At 49.3% G+C, this 17,564-nt stretch overlaps 1 protein-coding gene across 6 annotated transcripts in view; it reads right to left on the reverse strand.

Moving 5' to 3' along the window:
* Positions 1-2,589: 2,589 nt before the first annotated feature.
* Positions 2,590-17,564, reverse strand: part of CHAF1B (chromatin assembly factor 1 subunit B) — a 28,311-nt gene continuing 13,336 nt past the window's right edge. For all 6 annotated transcript variants that reach the window (XM_082393568.1, XM_082393567.1, XM_082393569.1 and 3 more), the window contains 6 exons: positions 15,827-15,896; positions 15,640-15,731; positions 11,394-11,541; positions 10,178-10,609; positions 8,195-8,289; positions 2,590-7,626 (listed from right to left, as the gene is read on the reverse strand). In XM_082393568.1, coding sequence (XP_082249694.1) covers positions 7,535-7,626; positions 8,195-8,289; positions 10,178-10,609; positions 11,394-11,541; positions 15,640-15,731; positions 15,827-15,896 — 929 coding nt within the window. In that variant the 3' untranslated portion in view covers positions 2,590-7,534. The remainder of the gene's footprint in view (positions 7,627-8,194; positions 8,290-10,177; positions 10,610-11,393; positions 11,542-15,639; positions 15,732-15,826; positions 15,897-17,564) is intronic.

Raw genomic sequence — 17,564 nt, forward strand, 5'->3', positions numbered from 1 at the left:
CTCAGTAGTTGTGGCTTGCGAGCTCTAGAGCGCAGGCTCAGTAGTTGTGGCGCATAGGCTTAGTTGCTCCGTGGCATGTGGGATCTTCCCAGACCAGGGTTCGAACCCGTGTCCCCTGCATTGGCAGGCGGATTCTTAACCACTGAGCCACCAGGGACGCCGGCTGATGTGTTTTGAGGCTCAATGGGGGGCACCCTGCACCGTGCGGCCCACCCACGGCTTCTCATTAAATCCGTGTTGAAAGTCCATGAGGCAGGGGCTCTCTGTGATCTCATGTTACAGGGGAGAAAGAGACAGGCAAGGCTCAGCAAGGCTAAGCAACAAACCCTTGGCCACACAGCAAGTGGTAGAGCCAGGGTTCAAGCCCAGGCAGGCTGACCGGCTGGCCCCAGAGCCTGTGACCTTCAAGCCCTGCAATTGCTGAGAACCTCTGTTCTGCTGGGTTCAGCTATCACAGATTAACTCACTGGTGCTTCTGGTTGTACCTTCTCATAGGAACCACTCCCATGCTATTTCCAAAGTTCCTGTATTGTTCTTTTAGGAGTTCTCAGAGTATCGTGTATTCTCATTTTGTAGACTAGGATATTTGAGTGAAGAGAAGGCATTCTATACTAAACGTTTTCGAGACCAAATTAACCATGAATTAGGGATCTGGACCCACTGCTGTTCAGAGGCCAGTCTGCTGGTCAGCTCACCAGGCCGTGGGCATTCTCAGTTCCCAAGGTTGGCTCGAATTGGTGGTTGTGATGCCTAATTTTTTTATGTGAATTAATTTATTTTTTATTGAAGTATAGTTGATTTCCAATGTTGCGTTAGCTTCAGGTGTACAGCAAAGTGATTCAGTTATACATATACATATTCTTTTCCATTATACGGTTGTTACAAGATATTAAATATAGCTCCCTGTGCTATACAGTAGGTCCTTGTTGTTTATGTGATGGTTAATTTTAAGTGTCCATTTAGAGAGTGTTTTTGGGTGAGGTTAACATTTAAATCCGTGGACTTTGAGTAAACAGATTGGATGAGGCCCACCCAGTTTAGGGAGAGCAATCAGTTGAAGGGCTGAATAGAACAAAAAGTCCAGCCTCACCAAACAAGAGGGAGCCCTCCTGGGTTTCCACTTGCCAGCCTCTGGACCGGAACTGCAGCATTGGCTTTCCTGGATCTCCAGGCTGCAGGCCCACACTGCAGATTTTGGACTTGCCAGCCTCCATAATCGTGTGAGCCAATTTCTTGTAACACACCTCTCTCCCTCTCCCTCTCATTTGTGTATTTATATATGTATATAAATACACATATATATGTATATTTATACACATATGTGTGTGTATATTTATATACATATATAAATATATATGTATATTTATATATACGCACACATACTATTGGTTCTGCTTCTCTGGAGAACCCTAATATAGTGGTTAAATATCTCCCCAGAAATCACTAAATTTCTCCCCTGAGAAAATGGAACTCTCAGCTTAAGAGGAAGGTACATGTCTCACTCAACCCTTTCAACGACCGTATGAGGCACTGAAATGCTGGATTCCTATTTCACAGATGGGAAGATTGAGGCCTAGGGAGGTGACATAAAACGTGCCAGGTCACACAGCAGCTTAGCAGCTGAGACAGAATTAAAACCCCACACTTTCTAGCTCCAAAGTCCATACCCTTCCCACTGTCCTGGTCATGTATCCCACACCCCCTTCACACCATCCCACACACTCCGGCAGCCACATTTGTGGGGAGAACCGCACAATCACTTGGCCTCCTGGCCTAAGTTCCCCTGCCAACATCAAGGACAACTCCCTCGCCAGTCTTTCACGCACGAGCGTGTTGAATGACGGCTAAAATTGTTATGTGCTGGCTTGGAATCTAAAGCTGGAAGGGCCTTGACTATCCTAAGCAGGAGTCCCCCTCCTGCTCTGCTCCCGAGGATAAGGTCCAGAGACAAACACTCCTCCGATCCCAGCACGGTGCCTGCTTTCCCTGAGTCTCAGGGGCCAGGCCCCTCTCAGCTCTCAGGGAATGTGACAAATCAGAATTCACCTTGGTTTTTGCACTTAACATCTTTCCACAGCAGTGCACGTGGTCCAGCTAACAACTGCATTACATGCCACCGTATAGCTATACTGTAATTTAATTAATCTCCCTTTGGTAGACAGTTGGATGATTTTCAGCCCTGTTTTCCATTTCAAAATATTGCAACAAATCTTTGTGCATATATCTTTGTATAGTTGTGAGGCATGGTGGATATTACATTTGTTGCTAACGTAGAGAAATGTCATTAAGACTGTATTTTTTTGGTTCAAAAATTTAAAAACCTTTTTGAGGTTACTGTCTTCCAACGCATTATACCTTTGACTACACTGAATATAAATACCTTCTAAATTTAGCTTATATGTATGTGAAACGCTCCTGGAGTGCTCTGCCAGCATATGACTTGGATTTATAGAACTCTTTGGAACAACAAAATAGCGTTTAACTACCTAGAAAGTAATAAACATGAAAAATGTATCGTAATAGATAACACACTACTTCCATAACAACGGGATTAAAAATCCTTTTTTAAAAATGCATGAAGAAAAAAAAAAAAATGCATGAAATTAGTTAATAAATTTGACAGTGGAGCGAAGGCCTAGCAGTATCGCCCTCTAGTGGCTTGTTGGAGTACTCGTTCCATCAGGCATCGAAATTCATCACTTCCGTAACCACATTCAGGAGGCGGGAGACCACTGTGCAGGGCTGGCTTTGGGGGAGGCTCCAGTAACACAGCATCTCCTCATTCCTGTAACTGCTGGGCTAGAAGCAGAGTGACACTGGACCTGGGGGGCAAAGTTTTCTTCAAGATTCACCCTCTTCTTGAGTAGCTGAATATGGAGGTTCTTTATGAAATCAATGAGCTCAAAGAATTTTAACTGCCCGTCACTGGTGTATCTTCAGATTTCACAACTCCTACCAGTTCTCAATGCTGACTGCCCGCTGAATCTCTCGGGTTTTTACAATGCACGTGCCCGGCTGGGTGTCTCCCTCACCTTTAGAAGCTGATTCCGGGGTCACGAGCCTAGACTTGAGTTGGTTTTATTTTGTTTTGTCTGTAAAGCCCCGCTGGAGATGTGGAGCAGGGCCAGGCTGGGAAGCACGAGTGCTGCCAGCTCCGCGTACTTGGTGGGCAGGAGGAGATGGGGGGAGAAGCGGGAAAGAGGGCCTGGAGGGCTGACACCCAGCACTGCACTCCTCCCAAGCAGGCACTTCTCAGACCTGCCAAGGGTGCCGACCAAAGGCAGAGAGCCCTGGAGTTATTACAAAGGCTTGTTATTACACTGGAAAATGCCTTTCCAGGTAACCTTTTATGACAGAAGGCGACACAAGTCATTTGGAGTGTTAAGAGGCTGGAGTGTGGACCCCGGACAGTCACCACTAAGCATTTGTTCTTAAAACAGCTTTTTTTTTGGCTGCGCCATGCAGCAGGTGCGGGATCTTAGTTCCCCAACCTGGGATCGAACCCGTGGCCCCTGCAGTGGAAGCGCGGACTCTTACCCACTGGGCCGCCAGGGAAGTCATGCAAACAGCTTCTTAACAGAGGCCATACGTGTTGCCACAGCGTCTCTCAGAGCCGAAACCAGAGGGAAAATGTAGGACTTCTGTAAGGGGTCCAGGCCAGCGAGTCCTTTCCTCTGCGTGCTGACACTGTTTGTGCTGACGCGGGCAGGACTCGGCCGCAAACTGAAGAAAGCAGCCACCGCCTCTGGCGACTTAGCTGTTAAAGCCACCGTAGGTCTTGCTTAAAAGCAGGAAGTGGAAGGAAACAGCTGGGTGATGTACGGCTCGGCCTTTGATCTGGCATGCGAGCTGCACCAGCGATTCACAACTCAGAAGGATTTCACTCCCGCTGGAATATGACAGGGCGCCTTCCCGACCCCGATGATAATCAGAGCAACGGTCGGCCTCAGCCTGGTCTGGACCCCCCGACCAGCGCCCCCGGAGACGCGCACAGGCAGGTGTCGGGCCGACTCCCAGCGGTGAGCGTGAGGAGACAGGGAGGCCGAGTAGCTGGTGGGGCTCCACACCAGCAGGGGGCTGCAGGCTGCCCTCGCCCGCACCACCCAGGGAACCCCCAGACACCCAACCCGACCCACAGAATGCATCAGAGACGAGTAGAGAAGGATTCCTTGCCTCTGGGAAGTCCTAGAACACCTGACCTGCTTCCTTCCTTCCTCGTCCTCTCCTTTGTTGTTTCCGCCTTCCCGAGAGGTCCTCCCACTTTCTCAGCCACTCTCCACCCAGCTCTCCTAACACCCCTCACCTTTCTTTTTCCCATAGTCATCTTCTAATATATATTTACTAGCTTTATTGTTCGTCTCCCCCAGTCAGAATGTGAGCTGCAGGAGGGCAGAGAGCTTTGTCTGTTTTGTGCCCTGATGTATCCGCCGGTACCTAGAAGGTGTCAGATAAGCATTTCTTGAATGAACAGATGAACAAACAAGTGAACACGTGGACGCGTGGATTACTTCCGCAATCCTCTCCCACTACGATCTGTTGAATGATGCTTCCCTTCGTGTCTGGTCGCCAGGGGCTGAAGCCAGTGTCCAAGGCCACTTTGGCCAAGCCTGACATAGACGTGGACCCCTCAGGGGAGGTGGGGCTGAGTGGGCAGCAGTCTCCGAGCCAAGGCAGCCCTACCGCCAGGCAGATCCAGTGGGGACAGTGCCCTCCAGGGGCCACAGGAGTTCGTGTGAGCACAGGTGCCTCTTACCTCCGTAAGCAAGGATCTGGTTTACCCTCCAGCCCTTTAATTCTGTTTCTCATTTCCGCCCTCCTGCCTTTTCTCTGACCCCTCTCCCCTGCCAAAGGAGGCAGTTTTCAGAGCTGTGAAGGAACTTCCTCAGATGAAGCAATTTGTCCCTCAGAGAGAGAGAGAGAGACACACACACACACACACACACACACACACACACACACACACACACACACCAGGTGAGAGGGAGCTGAGACTGAAATACAGCAAAATAACCCCAAAGGGAAGATGCAGGAGTACTGGGAGATTCCACCCCGTCTCCTCAAGGACTCACAACCTACTTAAAAGGACACCGGCAATATTTTGGTAAGAAGGGTCAACAGCACGGTTAAAATGCAGAAGTGAGTGCTCTCGGCAGGGACAACAGACGGGGCTGCAGGGGACAAAAACGGGCCGAGCACTGGCTGCGACCCACCCTCCCGCTCGCCCTCCTGCCTCTCTCCACAGGGGGGCCCTCGCCCTGGCGGGCACGCTGCTTGGGGACGCCCCCCTGCCGACAGCTGCAGCCTGGCCTGTGACGAGCCTTCACCTCTGCTGCCGGCGGCCCTCGCTCGCTGCCGGACTCCATCAAGTTCTCCCCGAGCCCTCCCGCGTCTCCTCACCTGGCAGCGGGATTCAGGCACGAGCCCCACCCAACTGCAGATGCAGGATGGCCCTCAGCGGGCATACAGCCCACCCAGCGGGCGAGGCTCCTGCCGCAGAAGGCCTCCCTTCCCCAGTCACTACCCAGACGGAAGCAGGTGGCTTTGGACGAGGACCCTGAGGTGACACCGCCTGGGCTTTTATTGCCGCGTCTGTAATTTACCGTCAAGGAGACAGCTGACAAACAGGCAGTGGTGCCTATCGACGTGCACTTCCGCTGAAGGGGCGCCGGCCCCCTCCCACCCATTCCCATCACCCCTCCACTGGGGGTGGCCGGGGAGCCGGCCGGTTCACTGCGACAAGGGACCCATGACGACTCCTGCTGGCACGGGGATCAACACCTGCAAAGCACACCGCGCTCCAGCCGCAGGCGATGGAAAAAGACCTTTTTCCTCTGAAGGGCTGACAGCATCTCACACATTATCCTTTCAGTTTGGCAGCCCGGGTAGAGAAGCTTTGCTGTCAATCAGTGATGAACCAGAGAGGAAGCCAGAAAGAGCTTTTGGTGCAAATGCACTTAACCAGCAGAGACCATCTCCGGGGAAAGCTTTCCTCTCACGATTTCCCGATCTCGGCTGCGCATCAAATCACCAGAGGAGCCTTAAAGAATCCTGACGCTCAGACCGTGCCCCAGACCAAGGAGGGCAGGACCTGGGTGTTGATGTCTGGCAGGTCTTTGGGTGACGTCAAGGTTGAGAACCACTGGTCAAAACAGCTGCTATTTGACATTTTTAAATGTCTTCATGTCGAACGTGACCCACACCTGCATTATTACAACTCTGCATGGATCCACCTGCCAGCTCTCCACGTGGTAAATCATCCCGCTTGCCACTTTCCCACGTAGAGAGAGGCAGAGTCTTTTTCTGGTTAACTGGGTTGTGGATTAGCAACAAGGTGACGCTTCTTTCCAGCTCTCTTCTTTGCTGCTGACCTGAGCTGACAAGAGTGTGTTCTTCCATCCTCAGCGGCTCCCTGCCAGAGCCTGGGCCTGCGGGTCCTGAACTTGCCCTCTGATTTGGTTCAGACAGGGAAGGGGTCCTGGGTGTAGCCTCACGTGCGGGACTCACCGAGTTCGTCGTGCCAGAGGGACAGCATCGAGGGCCACGAAACCATCTGTAAACTCCTCGATGTGAAGCAGCCGCACCAGCTTCTGGGCTCCACCCATCAGCACCTGTTGGTCACATCACCAGAGTCTCCTGCGCTAAGAGGAGACTCCAAACGCGGGAGGCCTCCTGCAGCGACAGCACGTCATACGTCTCAGCCCATGAGTCCGCTCTGCTCCCAAGAGGGAAAGGACCAGGCCAGCGTCCCAGGGACCGAGAGCAGAGGCACAGACTGCTAAGGAAACGTACTTTTTTTGCTTTGAAAAATCAGTCTAAGAAGTTAACGTATTTGGATACCAAACTGTATCTAAAGTAAAATCTCAACTCTCCCCCCTCCCCAAAATAAAATAACATTAATAAAAACATAGAAATTTTAAGGAAATATGCCAAAACAGTAACAAGGGTTCCCTCTGGTGGTGAGATGGGTGATTTCCACCTCCAACCCGTTTTTTCTACTTCACTCTTTACTAACTTTCTAGAATGTGCATTACCACCTTTAAAATCAGAAAGCAAACATAACAAACTTCCAAAAGTTAATCAACTGTTTAAAAGCTAAGGTGATCTAATAATCAAACACTCTAAAATTCAACAGAATAAACCTTCTCAAATCACCTTCTCCTCTAATTAATTCTAGCTGTGGAAGGAGTCCACCCATAAAGTGTCCATACTTTCAGACAAGTATTCCAAGGGCGGGGATTTACTGATTTTCACACTAGGTAACACTGAACTGTTCCAGTCTCAGAAATTCATCAAAAAGAGAATTTAGTCTATTAAAATGTTCACATCTCTGAGGTAAAAATGTGTGCTAAATACAACAGCCAACATATTTCTGGAGAAAATCGGTCCACGTGTATCTTCTATTACAGAAATCCATTTTCTAGTGTCCGTCAGGCTCCGTCTGATTCCACTGGTCTCAGGTGTGTTTGGTCTCACCCCTCTCTGGGCACACGGGGGTCCCCAGACCTAGCAGCCTTCAGGCACATGACAGGTCTCATTAGGGGTCCAAACCTTGGGGACCTTCTCTGTGCTCACTGAGTCTGGGCCGCTTAAGCTCCGGGGGACTGACCTGAAGGTCTCCAGGCATCTCTAAAATGTGAACACACATGGGGTGGACAAGTGAGTGAAGACGTCTCTAAGTCAAGAGCTGACGTTTACAAACTAAATTTCATGCGCAGACAAGGAACTGAACTGCCTGGCCAGGTCCTCTACGGATCTAAGGGGAAGATCTACCCCAGTGGTTCTCAACCCGGGGCGACTGTGCCCCCCGAGGGACAGTGGGCAGTGTCTGATGACATTTTAGAGCATCACAAGTTGGGGCAGGGGATGGGTACCGGCATCCAGGGGTGCTGCTAATCACCCTGCATCCACAGCACAGCCCCACAGCGAGGAATGACCTGCCCAGATGCCAGCAGTGCCGGGGCCGAGAACCGGCTCGACGCCATCTCCCAAACCCACCGTCTGCCTGGCACGGAGCGCCCTGGCGGGAGGGTGGGCTCCCGGATGAGAATACACACGCAATCAGTGGGTTTAAACGACGGGCCTGGTGAGACGCATCCTTGCTTTCTCAGAACTGACTTCAAGCTAGGTGGTGTTCATTTCCAAAGAGATGGTATTCTATCTTTAATTATACTAAACCAGTAACAGTATCACTTACCTGGTTGAATTTCTTCTGTGGAAGGGCTGGAAATTACGCTGGTTGGTATAGAATTCGGTGGAGTATCTGTCTTTAAGGGTATTAAGTTTATTCTCCTTGATGAAAAAAAGAAGTAAAAGGCCATTAGTATCATAGGAATGGTTTGTATACAATACCAAATTTCAAAGGAAACATTTAAAACTTTCAGCTCATATCATGCAAGGCACTGAATATAATGTCAGTGTGCCCCCTTTAGTAACTAAGGATCATGTATTAAGTTAAACCATCACATAAATAATAGTCAACTTAAACCTTAACCAGTCATCTAAAAGTTTCAAAGCCCGAGTTTTGTGAACTACCAATGACATGCTAAACACTCTGCTGGATGATTCCTACATAAGCCTATCAGACATGGCTTCCAGTGTGGAAAGCTCCAAAATATAGATGGTTCTTTTTCAAAATCCACAGTCTTAATTCTCAACAACTATTTTTTTTTTAAATTATAACTGCGAGAAGCTCGCAAGTAATTAAGAGGGGAAAAACTTTAATACCAAAAATATTTCTAAGAACACTTTCCCACTCCCTTCCCCCACCCAAAAATAAATTTAAAAAACATTGCTAAGGACTTCCGTGGTAGCACAGTGGTTAAGAATCCGCCTGCCAATGCCATCGACACAGGTTCGAGCCTTGGCCTGGGAAGATCCCACATGCCGAGAAGCAACTAAGCCCGTGCGCCACAACTACTGAGCCTGCGCTCTAGAGCCCGCAAGTCACAACTACTGAGCCCGCGTACCACATCTACTGAAGCCCACGCACCTAGAGCCCCTGCTCCGCAACAAGAGAAGCCACCGCAATGAGAAGCCCGCGCACAGCAACAAAGAGCAGCCCCCGCTCGCCACAACTAGAGAAAGCCTGCACGCAGCAATGAAGACCCAACGTGGGCAAAAATAAATTAATTAATTAAAAATAAAACATTGCTAGTCTGTAGAAAGAGATACAGAAAGAGCCCAGCATTACACCTAAGCCACATTATGGATCCGCCAATGAAGTCGCGTGAACATGGCAGAGCGCGTGGGAGGTGGGCAGTGCTCCCCTCACCCCCCCGCCCCGCCCCTTCCCCAGGCCGCCTCCCAGTGTTGGGCGGTGGGCGGGGAGAAGGCCGTGTGCAGGATCAGAGGCGGCCAGGGAGGGAAGCCTGGAGGCCGGCTGCTGCCTGACGACGGGGGCCATGCTGGGCAGTTCTGTCCGCTCTGCAGTGCCAGCCGTGAGCTCGGGCACGTTCACCGGCCAGACGGGCATGAACAGGGGAGAAAACAACAGCAGCGTCCCCTGGAGGCTATTCAGACCAGAGGTACCGTTCCCCATGAGCCAGTCTGCTGGACACGCCAAAACCACCTCAAGGAGATGCTCCTTTGACTTCCTACCTATTGTAAGTGCCTGTTACCGTCTGGGCAGGAGAACACGGGTAAAGAACGGGGACACGCATCCTGTCCTGGGAGGCTTGTACTCTAACTAGGGAAACAGAAGCATAAATCAAACACCTGCTATCGAATGTGACGTGTTGTGACAGAGAAAAGGGCTGAAGGGACATCCAAATGGGTCTTCTGGGAGGACTCTAATGTCACCCAGGGGAGCAGGTGTCCAGAGCGTCCCCAGAGGGTAAAGGCGCAGAGGTCTCCAAGGGCAGAGTGTGCCCCGGGGACCGGACGTGCAGAGTCGGGCTGGAGGGTAAGGCACGCGGGACGAAGGAGAGTGAGGGGTCACCGTGCTGGGTGGCAGGCTGCCACAGGGCCGCTGACGGGCCGGGCAAAGAGCTGGGACCTCACCCGACAGGGAGGAAATGGAAGCAACAGAGGTGTGTAAGCAAGGAAGCGGCACTCTCAGGTGTGATGTTAGGAAACATCTCTCTGGCAGCTGTGTGGGATTTCACCTATCAGAGGGGCTTTCGGCTTAGCCTGTCTTTTGACAAGGCAAGGCGGTTTCTGTTTCCACCACAGCTCTCACCGCGGTGCTGACTTGCTCCAGGCCTGCAGTGTGTTCAGAGTGACCCTCCGGGATGGGTGGGCTTTCGCATTCTGACTGCCGGGCTGCAGGGTCTTCTCCTCTGAGGGCCCTGCCAGGAAGCCTCTGGCACCGGGAGCGGTCACAGGCGTGTCCTTGGCCGCCGTGGGGGCCGGAGACTGTTTCGCCTGAGGGGGCGTCGCGGAGGGGCTGCTGGGGTCCCGGACTCTGCTGCTGGGGGTTCCCTCTCCCAGCCTGGGTCCTGGCGAAGACCCTGGGTGTGTCTGACTCTTGGTTTTCTTCGCTGTATCGGGAGTTCTCACGCACAGAACTGGCTTCTCTTTCAAGCGAATTCCAAGCTCGTCCTTCTCGAACGTCACGAAGGAGCAGTAACCGTCCGTGGAGGAGATGGCCAGGAAGGCCCCGTCGCTGGACCTGCGTTCCCGAAACAGGAGAGGAAGCGAGAAGCTTTACCAAAGTCTACAGGCCACTCTTAGCACCCTCATCACTGGCTAGGAAGTGGACGTTCAAGCAAACTCACAAGCTTTGTCTGAAGGCAAAGCCGTCAAGGGAAAAACACGACTGAGAAAGGATCTGTGTGGGCCCCTCCCTCACGCCCTTTCGCCTCCCAACCCACCTCTGCTTCGTCATCAAATTCACCGGAATGAAGGTGAGATGACCTTGTTTTTTTTCTTTTTTTTCTTTCCTCCAAGAGAAAAAGAAGATGAAAAGAAGATAAAGAGTGATAAAGAGCAAGAACTAGATGGCAGGTGGGCAGGCCCAGCCTGGGCCCGAGCAGACAGTGGAGACAGAACTGGGAGCCCAGGGGTGCTGAGAACCCCAGGCAGAAAGGCGAGGGCAAAGTGACCCCTCAGGACGGGCACAGTTCTGGGGCCCCTCCTTGTCTGCGCAGCAGGGGCCCGCGTGTGTGGGCTTCCTCCCGGAGGGCCTGGCGAGTCCCCACAACACCAGGGACCCCGGGCCTCCCCTTGGTTTATGAGGATTAGATGAACCACACACAGTCTGCACGGCATCAACACCTACTGCAGTCACAACAGGAAGCAGTATTTTAGCAAGTTAGAAACAGCTTTCCTTTTTACGTTGATTCCTTTAAAAAAACTGGTAAATAAGGGCCAAAAAAGCCAACTGTAGGATGAAATGCTCCCTGACCCGAGGGGCAACTCCAGGGGAATGCACGCTGTGCCCCCCATCCACTCACCAGGAAATATCGCTCAGGGTGTGGTAATGTATGTTAGACACATAACCAAACGGGAACAGCTGCTGGGTGTCGTACAAAAGCACAGAGTCTTCAGAAGCCACAGCAAACACCAAGCGGTACGGCAGGCTCACCAGCTCCACACCTGGCTCTGGTGACGGGCGAAATCAGGAACAGAGAAAGTCAAACAAGCAAAAGCGAAGTTCCCAAAGAAAACAAATTTCCCCCAAAAGCCCTCTCCCCAGGGACGTAAGTGATGTAATTTTACCAAATGCTTTACGGAAGAATTCAGTTTTTTGTATTATTTTATATAGGAATATAAGAATCAAGGAGAACCACGCAGGAACCAATGAGGACACTGTGTTATGATTCAACACTCATGGGCACCTGCGGTTCAAAAAGAAGAGAAGAAAAAGTTGTGTGAATGAGGCAAGTCACCCTGAGGGCTCACTGCCTGATAAGGAAAAATCAGGGTCACGTAGAAGCATTTCATGAAGTGATGTTTTAATGCTGTCAAGTTAATCATAGTCATTCACATAAAGGATTAGAAACTTAAAAACAGCTTCTGCGTCCAGCCATGGAGTAAGAGAGACCTGACTGACCCTTCACCTGAAACAATTAAAATACCAGGCAAAATACTGAAACAGGTTTTTTTAAGACACTGTCCATTAGGCCATGAAGGACAGCCATCCCTCAGAGACAGGAAGCGAGAGAGGTGAGCCCTACGATCACCTCCGCTTACTGCCTGGAGTTTCCAGGCCCAGCAAAGGTGGAGGGAACCCAGGCGGCGCCTGGCAGACGCCCTGAGCTGGGAGGCCAGGAGGCCAAGGCGACTGGAGCGCGTGGGTGGAGGAGCAGAGACAGAGCTACAGGGGCCTCGAGTCTTCAGCTGAGTGCTGACCAGCGCACACACGTGAGAAAACTAGCCAGGGCCAGAGTGAGAACCACGGGAAAGAAAGAGCCGTCCCTAAGGAAACCGTAAGCAAAATGAAAAGACAATCTACAGAATGGGAGAAAATATTTGTAAATGATGTGACCAACAAGGGATTAATTTCCAAAATATATAAACAGCTCATAACAACTCAACAACAAAAAAACAACCAACCCTATCCAAAAATGGGCAGAAGACCTAATAGACATTTCTCCAGGGAAGACATACAAACGGCCAACAGGCACATGAAAAGATGCTCAACATCTCTAATTATTAGAGAAATGCAAATCAACACTACAATGAGGTACCACCTAACACCAGTCAAAATGGCCATCATTAAAAAGTTTACAAATAACAAATGCTGGAGAGGTGTGGAGAAAAGGGAACCCTCCTACACTGTTGGTGGGAATGTAAGTTGGTACAGCCACTATGGAAAACAATACAGAGGTTCCTCAAAAAACTAAAAATAGAGCTACCATATGATCCAGCAATCCCACTCCTGGGCATATATCTAGACAAAACTATAATTCAAAAAGATGCATGCACCCCTATGTTCATAGCAGCACTATTCACAATAGCCAAGACATGGAAACCACCTACATGTCCACTGACAGATGAATGGATAAAGAAGATGTGCCATACACACACACACACACACACACACACACACACACACACACACACACAATGGAATACTACTCAACCATAAAAAAGAACAAAATAATGCCATTTGCAGCAACATGGATGCAGCTAGAGATTATCATACTAAGTGAAGTCAGAAAGAGAAAGACAAATACCATATGATATCACTTATATGTGGAATCTAAAATATGACACAAATGAACCTATCTAGGAAACAGATAGAGAATCATGGACATAGAGAACGGACTGGTGGTTGCCAAGGGGGAGGGGCTCGGGGAGGGATGGAGTTGGAGGCTGGAGTTAGCAGATGTAAGCTTTTATATATAGAATGGATAAACAACAAGGTCCTACGTATAGCACAGAGAACTATATTCAATATCCTATGATAAACCATAACAGAAAAAAAAAAGAATGTATATATGTATAACTGAATCACTTTGCTGTACAGCAGTAATTAACATGACACTGTAAATCAACTATACTTCAGGGCTTCCCTGGTGGCGCAGTGGTTGAGAATCTGCCTGCCAAAGCAGGGGACACGGGTTCGAGCCCTGGTCTGGGAAGATCCCACATGCCACGGAGCAACTGGGCCCATGAGCCACAATTACTGAGCCTGCGCATCTGGAGCCTGTGCTCCTCAACAAGAGAGGCCACGATAGTGAGAGGCCCGCGCACAGCGATGAAGAGAGGCCCCCGCTTGCCACAACTAGAGAAAGCCCTCGCACAGAAACGAAGACCCAACACAGCCATAAATAATAAATAAATAAATACATAAAAACAAAAAAAAAAAACTATACTTCAATAAAATTAATTAGTTAATTAATTTTTTTAAAAAAGAGCCACCCCTGAAGCTCACACAAGGCTAGAAACAGCACATGTTCCCACCAGCCAGAGTGGAAAACCGCCCACTTCATGGGCATCAATTAGAGCATCCAGGCGGCTCTGCCTCGGTAGTGGAGAGATTAGCCCTAGACTAAATGCCCCTGTGATCCCACCTGACAAAGCCTAACAGCAAGACCCCTAAGATGCAAAGTGTTTCCAAGCAACCTCACTGCATCCCAGAATAAAGCTCAAGGATATTTATAAGGATGAAAATATATCCGGCATCCACTAAGGTAAAATCCACAATGTCTAATAAAAAATTATCAGATGGACTTCCCTGGTGGCACAGTGGTTAAGAATCCACCTGCCAGTGCAGGGGACACAGGTTCAATCCCTGTTCCAGGAAGATCCCACATGCCGTGGAGCAACTAAGCCCGTGCGCCACAACTACTGAAGCCCACGCGCCTAAACCCCGTGCTCCGCAAAAAGAGAAGCCACTGCAATGAGAAGCCCGCGCACAGCAACGAAGAGTAGCCCCTGCTCGACGCAACTAGAGAAAGCCCGCGCACAGCAATGAAGACCTAATGCAGCCAAAAATAAATTAATTAATTAATTAAAAAAAAATTATCAGGCATTCCAAGAAGCAGAAAAATATGACCCATAATGAGGAGGAAAAAATCAATCAAAACCAATCCTTTGTACACAAAGCCAGTAAAAGAGTTATTGTAACAAGTGCATTCCACGTGTTCAAGAAGCAAGAGGGAAGGTGTAAAGCAGAGATACGTGAGGAAGACCCAAGTTGAACTCTAGAGATGAAGACTACACCGTCACAGATAGAAAATACACTGGATGGCACCAAGGGCAGGTGACACGGAAGATTAGTGAACTCAAAACAAGCTGTAGGGGGCTTCCCTGGTGGCGCAGTGGTTGAGAGTCCGCCTGCCGATGCAGGGGACACGGGTTCGAGCCCTGGTCCGGGAGGATCCCACATGCCACGGAGCAACTAGGCCCGTGAGCCACAACTACTGAGCCTGCGCGTCTGGAGCCCGTGCTCCGCAACAAGAGAGGCCGCGATAGTGAGAGGCCCGCGCACCGCGATGAAGAGTGGCCCCCGCTCGCCACAACTAGAGAAAGCCCTCGCACAGAAACGAAGACCCAACACACCCAAAAATCACTCAATTAATAAATAAATTTATTTAAAAAAAAAAAAAAAAAAACAAGCTGTAGAAACTATCCACAGAGAGGAAAGAAACAAGTAAACAGAGCATCAGTAAGCCATGGGTAACTTCAAACAGCCTAATACATGTGTAGCTGGAGCCCCTGAAGAAGAAGAGAGAGAGGGGGGATGACAGAAAAAGTATCTGAAGAAATAACTGGCGAAGTTCTCCAAATTTGATGAAAACTATAAACTCGTAAATCTAAGAAGTTCAATGAACCCCAAGCACAAGAAACATAAAGAAAACGGCAGCAGGCACACCGTAATCAGATTGCTGAAAGCCACTGTTAAAGAGAAAAATCTTAAAAGCAGCCAGTGGTGGAAAAACAGTTAAACAAAAATCCAATTCATATAATTTTTCCATAATTTTCCATAATTTTCACTGCATAGGAAATCAATAATAAATGACATTCAACCTGCTTCAGTAGAGAAACAAAGCTAGTATTTTTAGTCCTTTAAAGTTGCTTGCAGCAAAGAAAGTGTATCCTAGACAACGCAAAATCTGACACGTATTTTGATAACATCAGTCTTTGCTCTCAAGACTGACCAAACTGAACCAACCCACATACTCACCTCTCCCCACCCACCCTGGTGACCTGCCTCAGAGAAAGTGACACACCCCTGTGGCTCTAAGGTACCTGCTTCCACCACTGGCCTCAGCTCAAAGTAGACGGGGCAGCAGCGAACAGCGAGCGTCGCCTTCCCAGGACACGGAAGATGGGCGATAGGCCTGCAAGATGAATCGCGGTTTTGCAAAAAGGCACCGTCACTCAACAAAAGCAAAAAGAAAGGGTAAACGTTTCAAAGATTTCTTCAATTGCATACCTTTTAAGATTTTTCCTGGAGAAAACATAAGTTGTATTTGTTACGTTTTCACCGGATTCCACACATCCAGCTGGGGAAGCAGTAGAGGAAGGCAAGGCCATGTGTTATTAAACTGTCCATCAGCAAAGACGCAAGAGCATCAGTTCTGGTTTGTAAAAGATTTTCCCCAAAACATTATTACCTGGACAATGTTTCTGTGACTGAGGACAAATGCAAACACCCTGTCCCTGCCTGGGCTCAGCCCTTTACTCCAGTTCTACCCACCTGTCACCTCCCCAAGGGGCTCAGCTGCCCCAGAGCCCCTTCTAGGTCTGGGTGGGAAGAACATAAAGCAGGGAGCCCTGACCACAGCAGACCTTTGCCTGGGAATCCAGCCAATTCCTGCTAGTGAAGTGCTATGATCAGACCCCCGGCTCTCTGTCCCCTGGATTCTGACCTCAGTTGCCACCCAAAACCTGAGACTCAGGCCTTTTCCCATCAGCCTGATGGAGCCCAAAGGCTGCCAGGAGACCAGCCCTCTGCTGACATCTCCAGCCCCTACAGAAGCTGCCTTTGCCCTGGGGAGCAGTCCACATCTGAGAGCCCTTCTACATTCACCTCAGGCTGTACTCAAAACCAGGTCAGATCCTGTTGGAGAATGACCGTCACACACAGTTACTCTTGGGAACATCTCCCTGTTTTACGTTAACATTTCCTGACACACACACACATATATAATCTTCCATGTGACCATTTCATACCCGCTGGGGAGGGCAGCAGACACAGCCAGTAGTCTTTCTACTCTCTTCCCATCTCACCCCATCCTTCCATCCCCAAGTAATCCATTTTAACAAACCATCAGGTCATTCTATATTTCCTCCATGCTCACATAATTGTTCCAACCAGTTATAACTCAATCGCTTGTATATTCATATGGTGGGTTTTTAAAATCTATTTTACAAAATTGGATATTATTTATACTGCTGCTCATTTTGCTTTTCTCAGTCAATTACTCATGACAGTTAACCTGCGTGACACTAACGCATCCTTTCTTCAGTAGCTACCTACTATGCACTGGTCTGAAAATACCGTAATTTATTCACCCATTCTCTGTTAACGAGTATTGTTTTGTTTTTGTTTTTTTACAACTAAGAGCCATGCTTGGACTTCCCTGGTGGCGCAGTGGTTAGGAATCTGCCTGCCAATGCAGGGGACACGGGTTTGAGCCCTGGTCCAGGAAGATCCCACATGCTGCGGACCAACTAAGCCACAACTATTGAGCTTGTGCTCTAGAGCCCGCGAGCCACGGCTGCTGAGCCCATGCGCCACAACTACTGAAGCCTGCACTACTAGAGCCTGTGCTCCGCAACAGGAGAGGCCACCGCAATGAGAGGCCCACGCACCACAGCGAAGAGTAGCCCCCGCTCGCCACAGCTAGAGAAAGCCTGTGCGCAGCAACAAAGACCCAACACAGCCAAAAATAAATAAATAAAATAATTAATTTTAAAAAAAGTACCTGTCATTAAAAAAAAAAAAGCCATGCCTGCAATAAACATCCTTGGACATATACTCTTACGTACTGTTTTCATTTCTTGCGGAAGTGAATGTCAGACAAGGGGCGGATTGGCTGAAGAGTACATGCATTAAATGGTTACCAGACTGCCTTCCCAGAAGGCTCTAACAATCCACTCTCTCCAGCAATAGCCATACACACGCCCATCAGCGACAGATATTTTCACTTTTTTCCAGCCTGAAATGA

Source organism: Balaenoptera borealis (genome assembly GCF_965194805.1).
Source record: "Balaenoptera borealis genome assembly, chromosome: 5".
Lineage (NCBI taxonomy): Eukaryota > Metazoa > Chordata > Mammalia > Artiodactyla > Balaenopteridae > Balaenoptera > Balaenoptera borealis.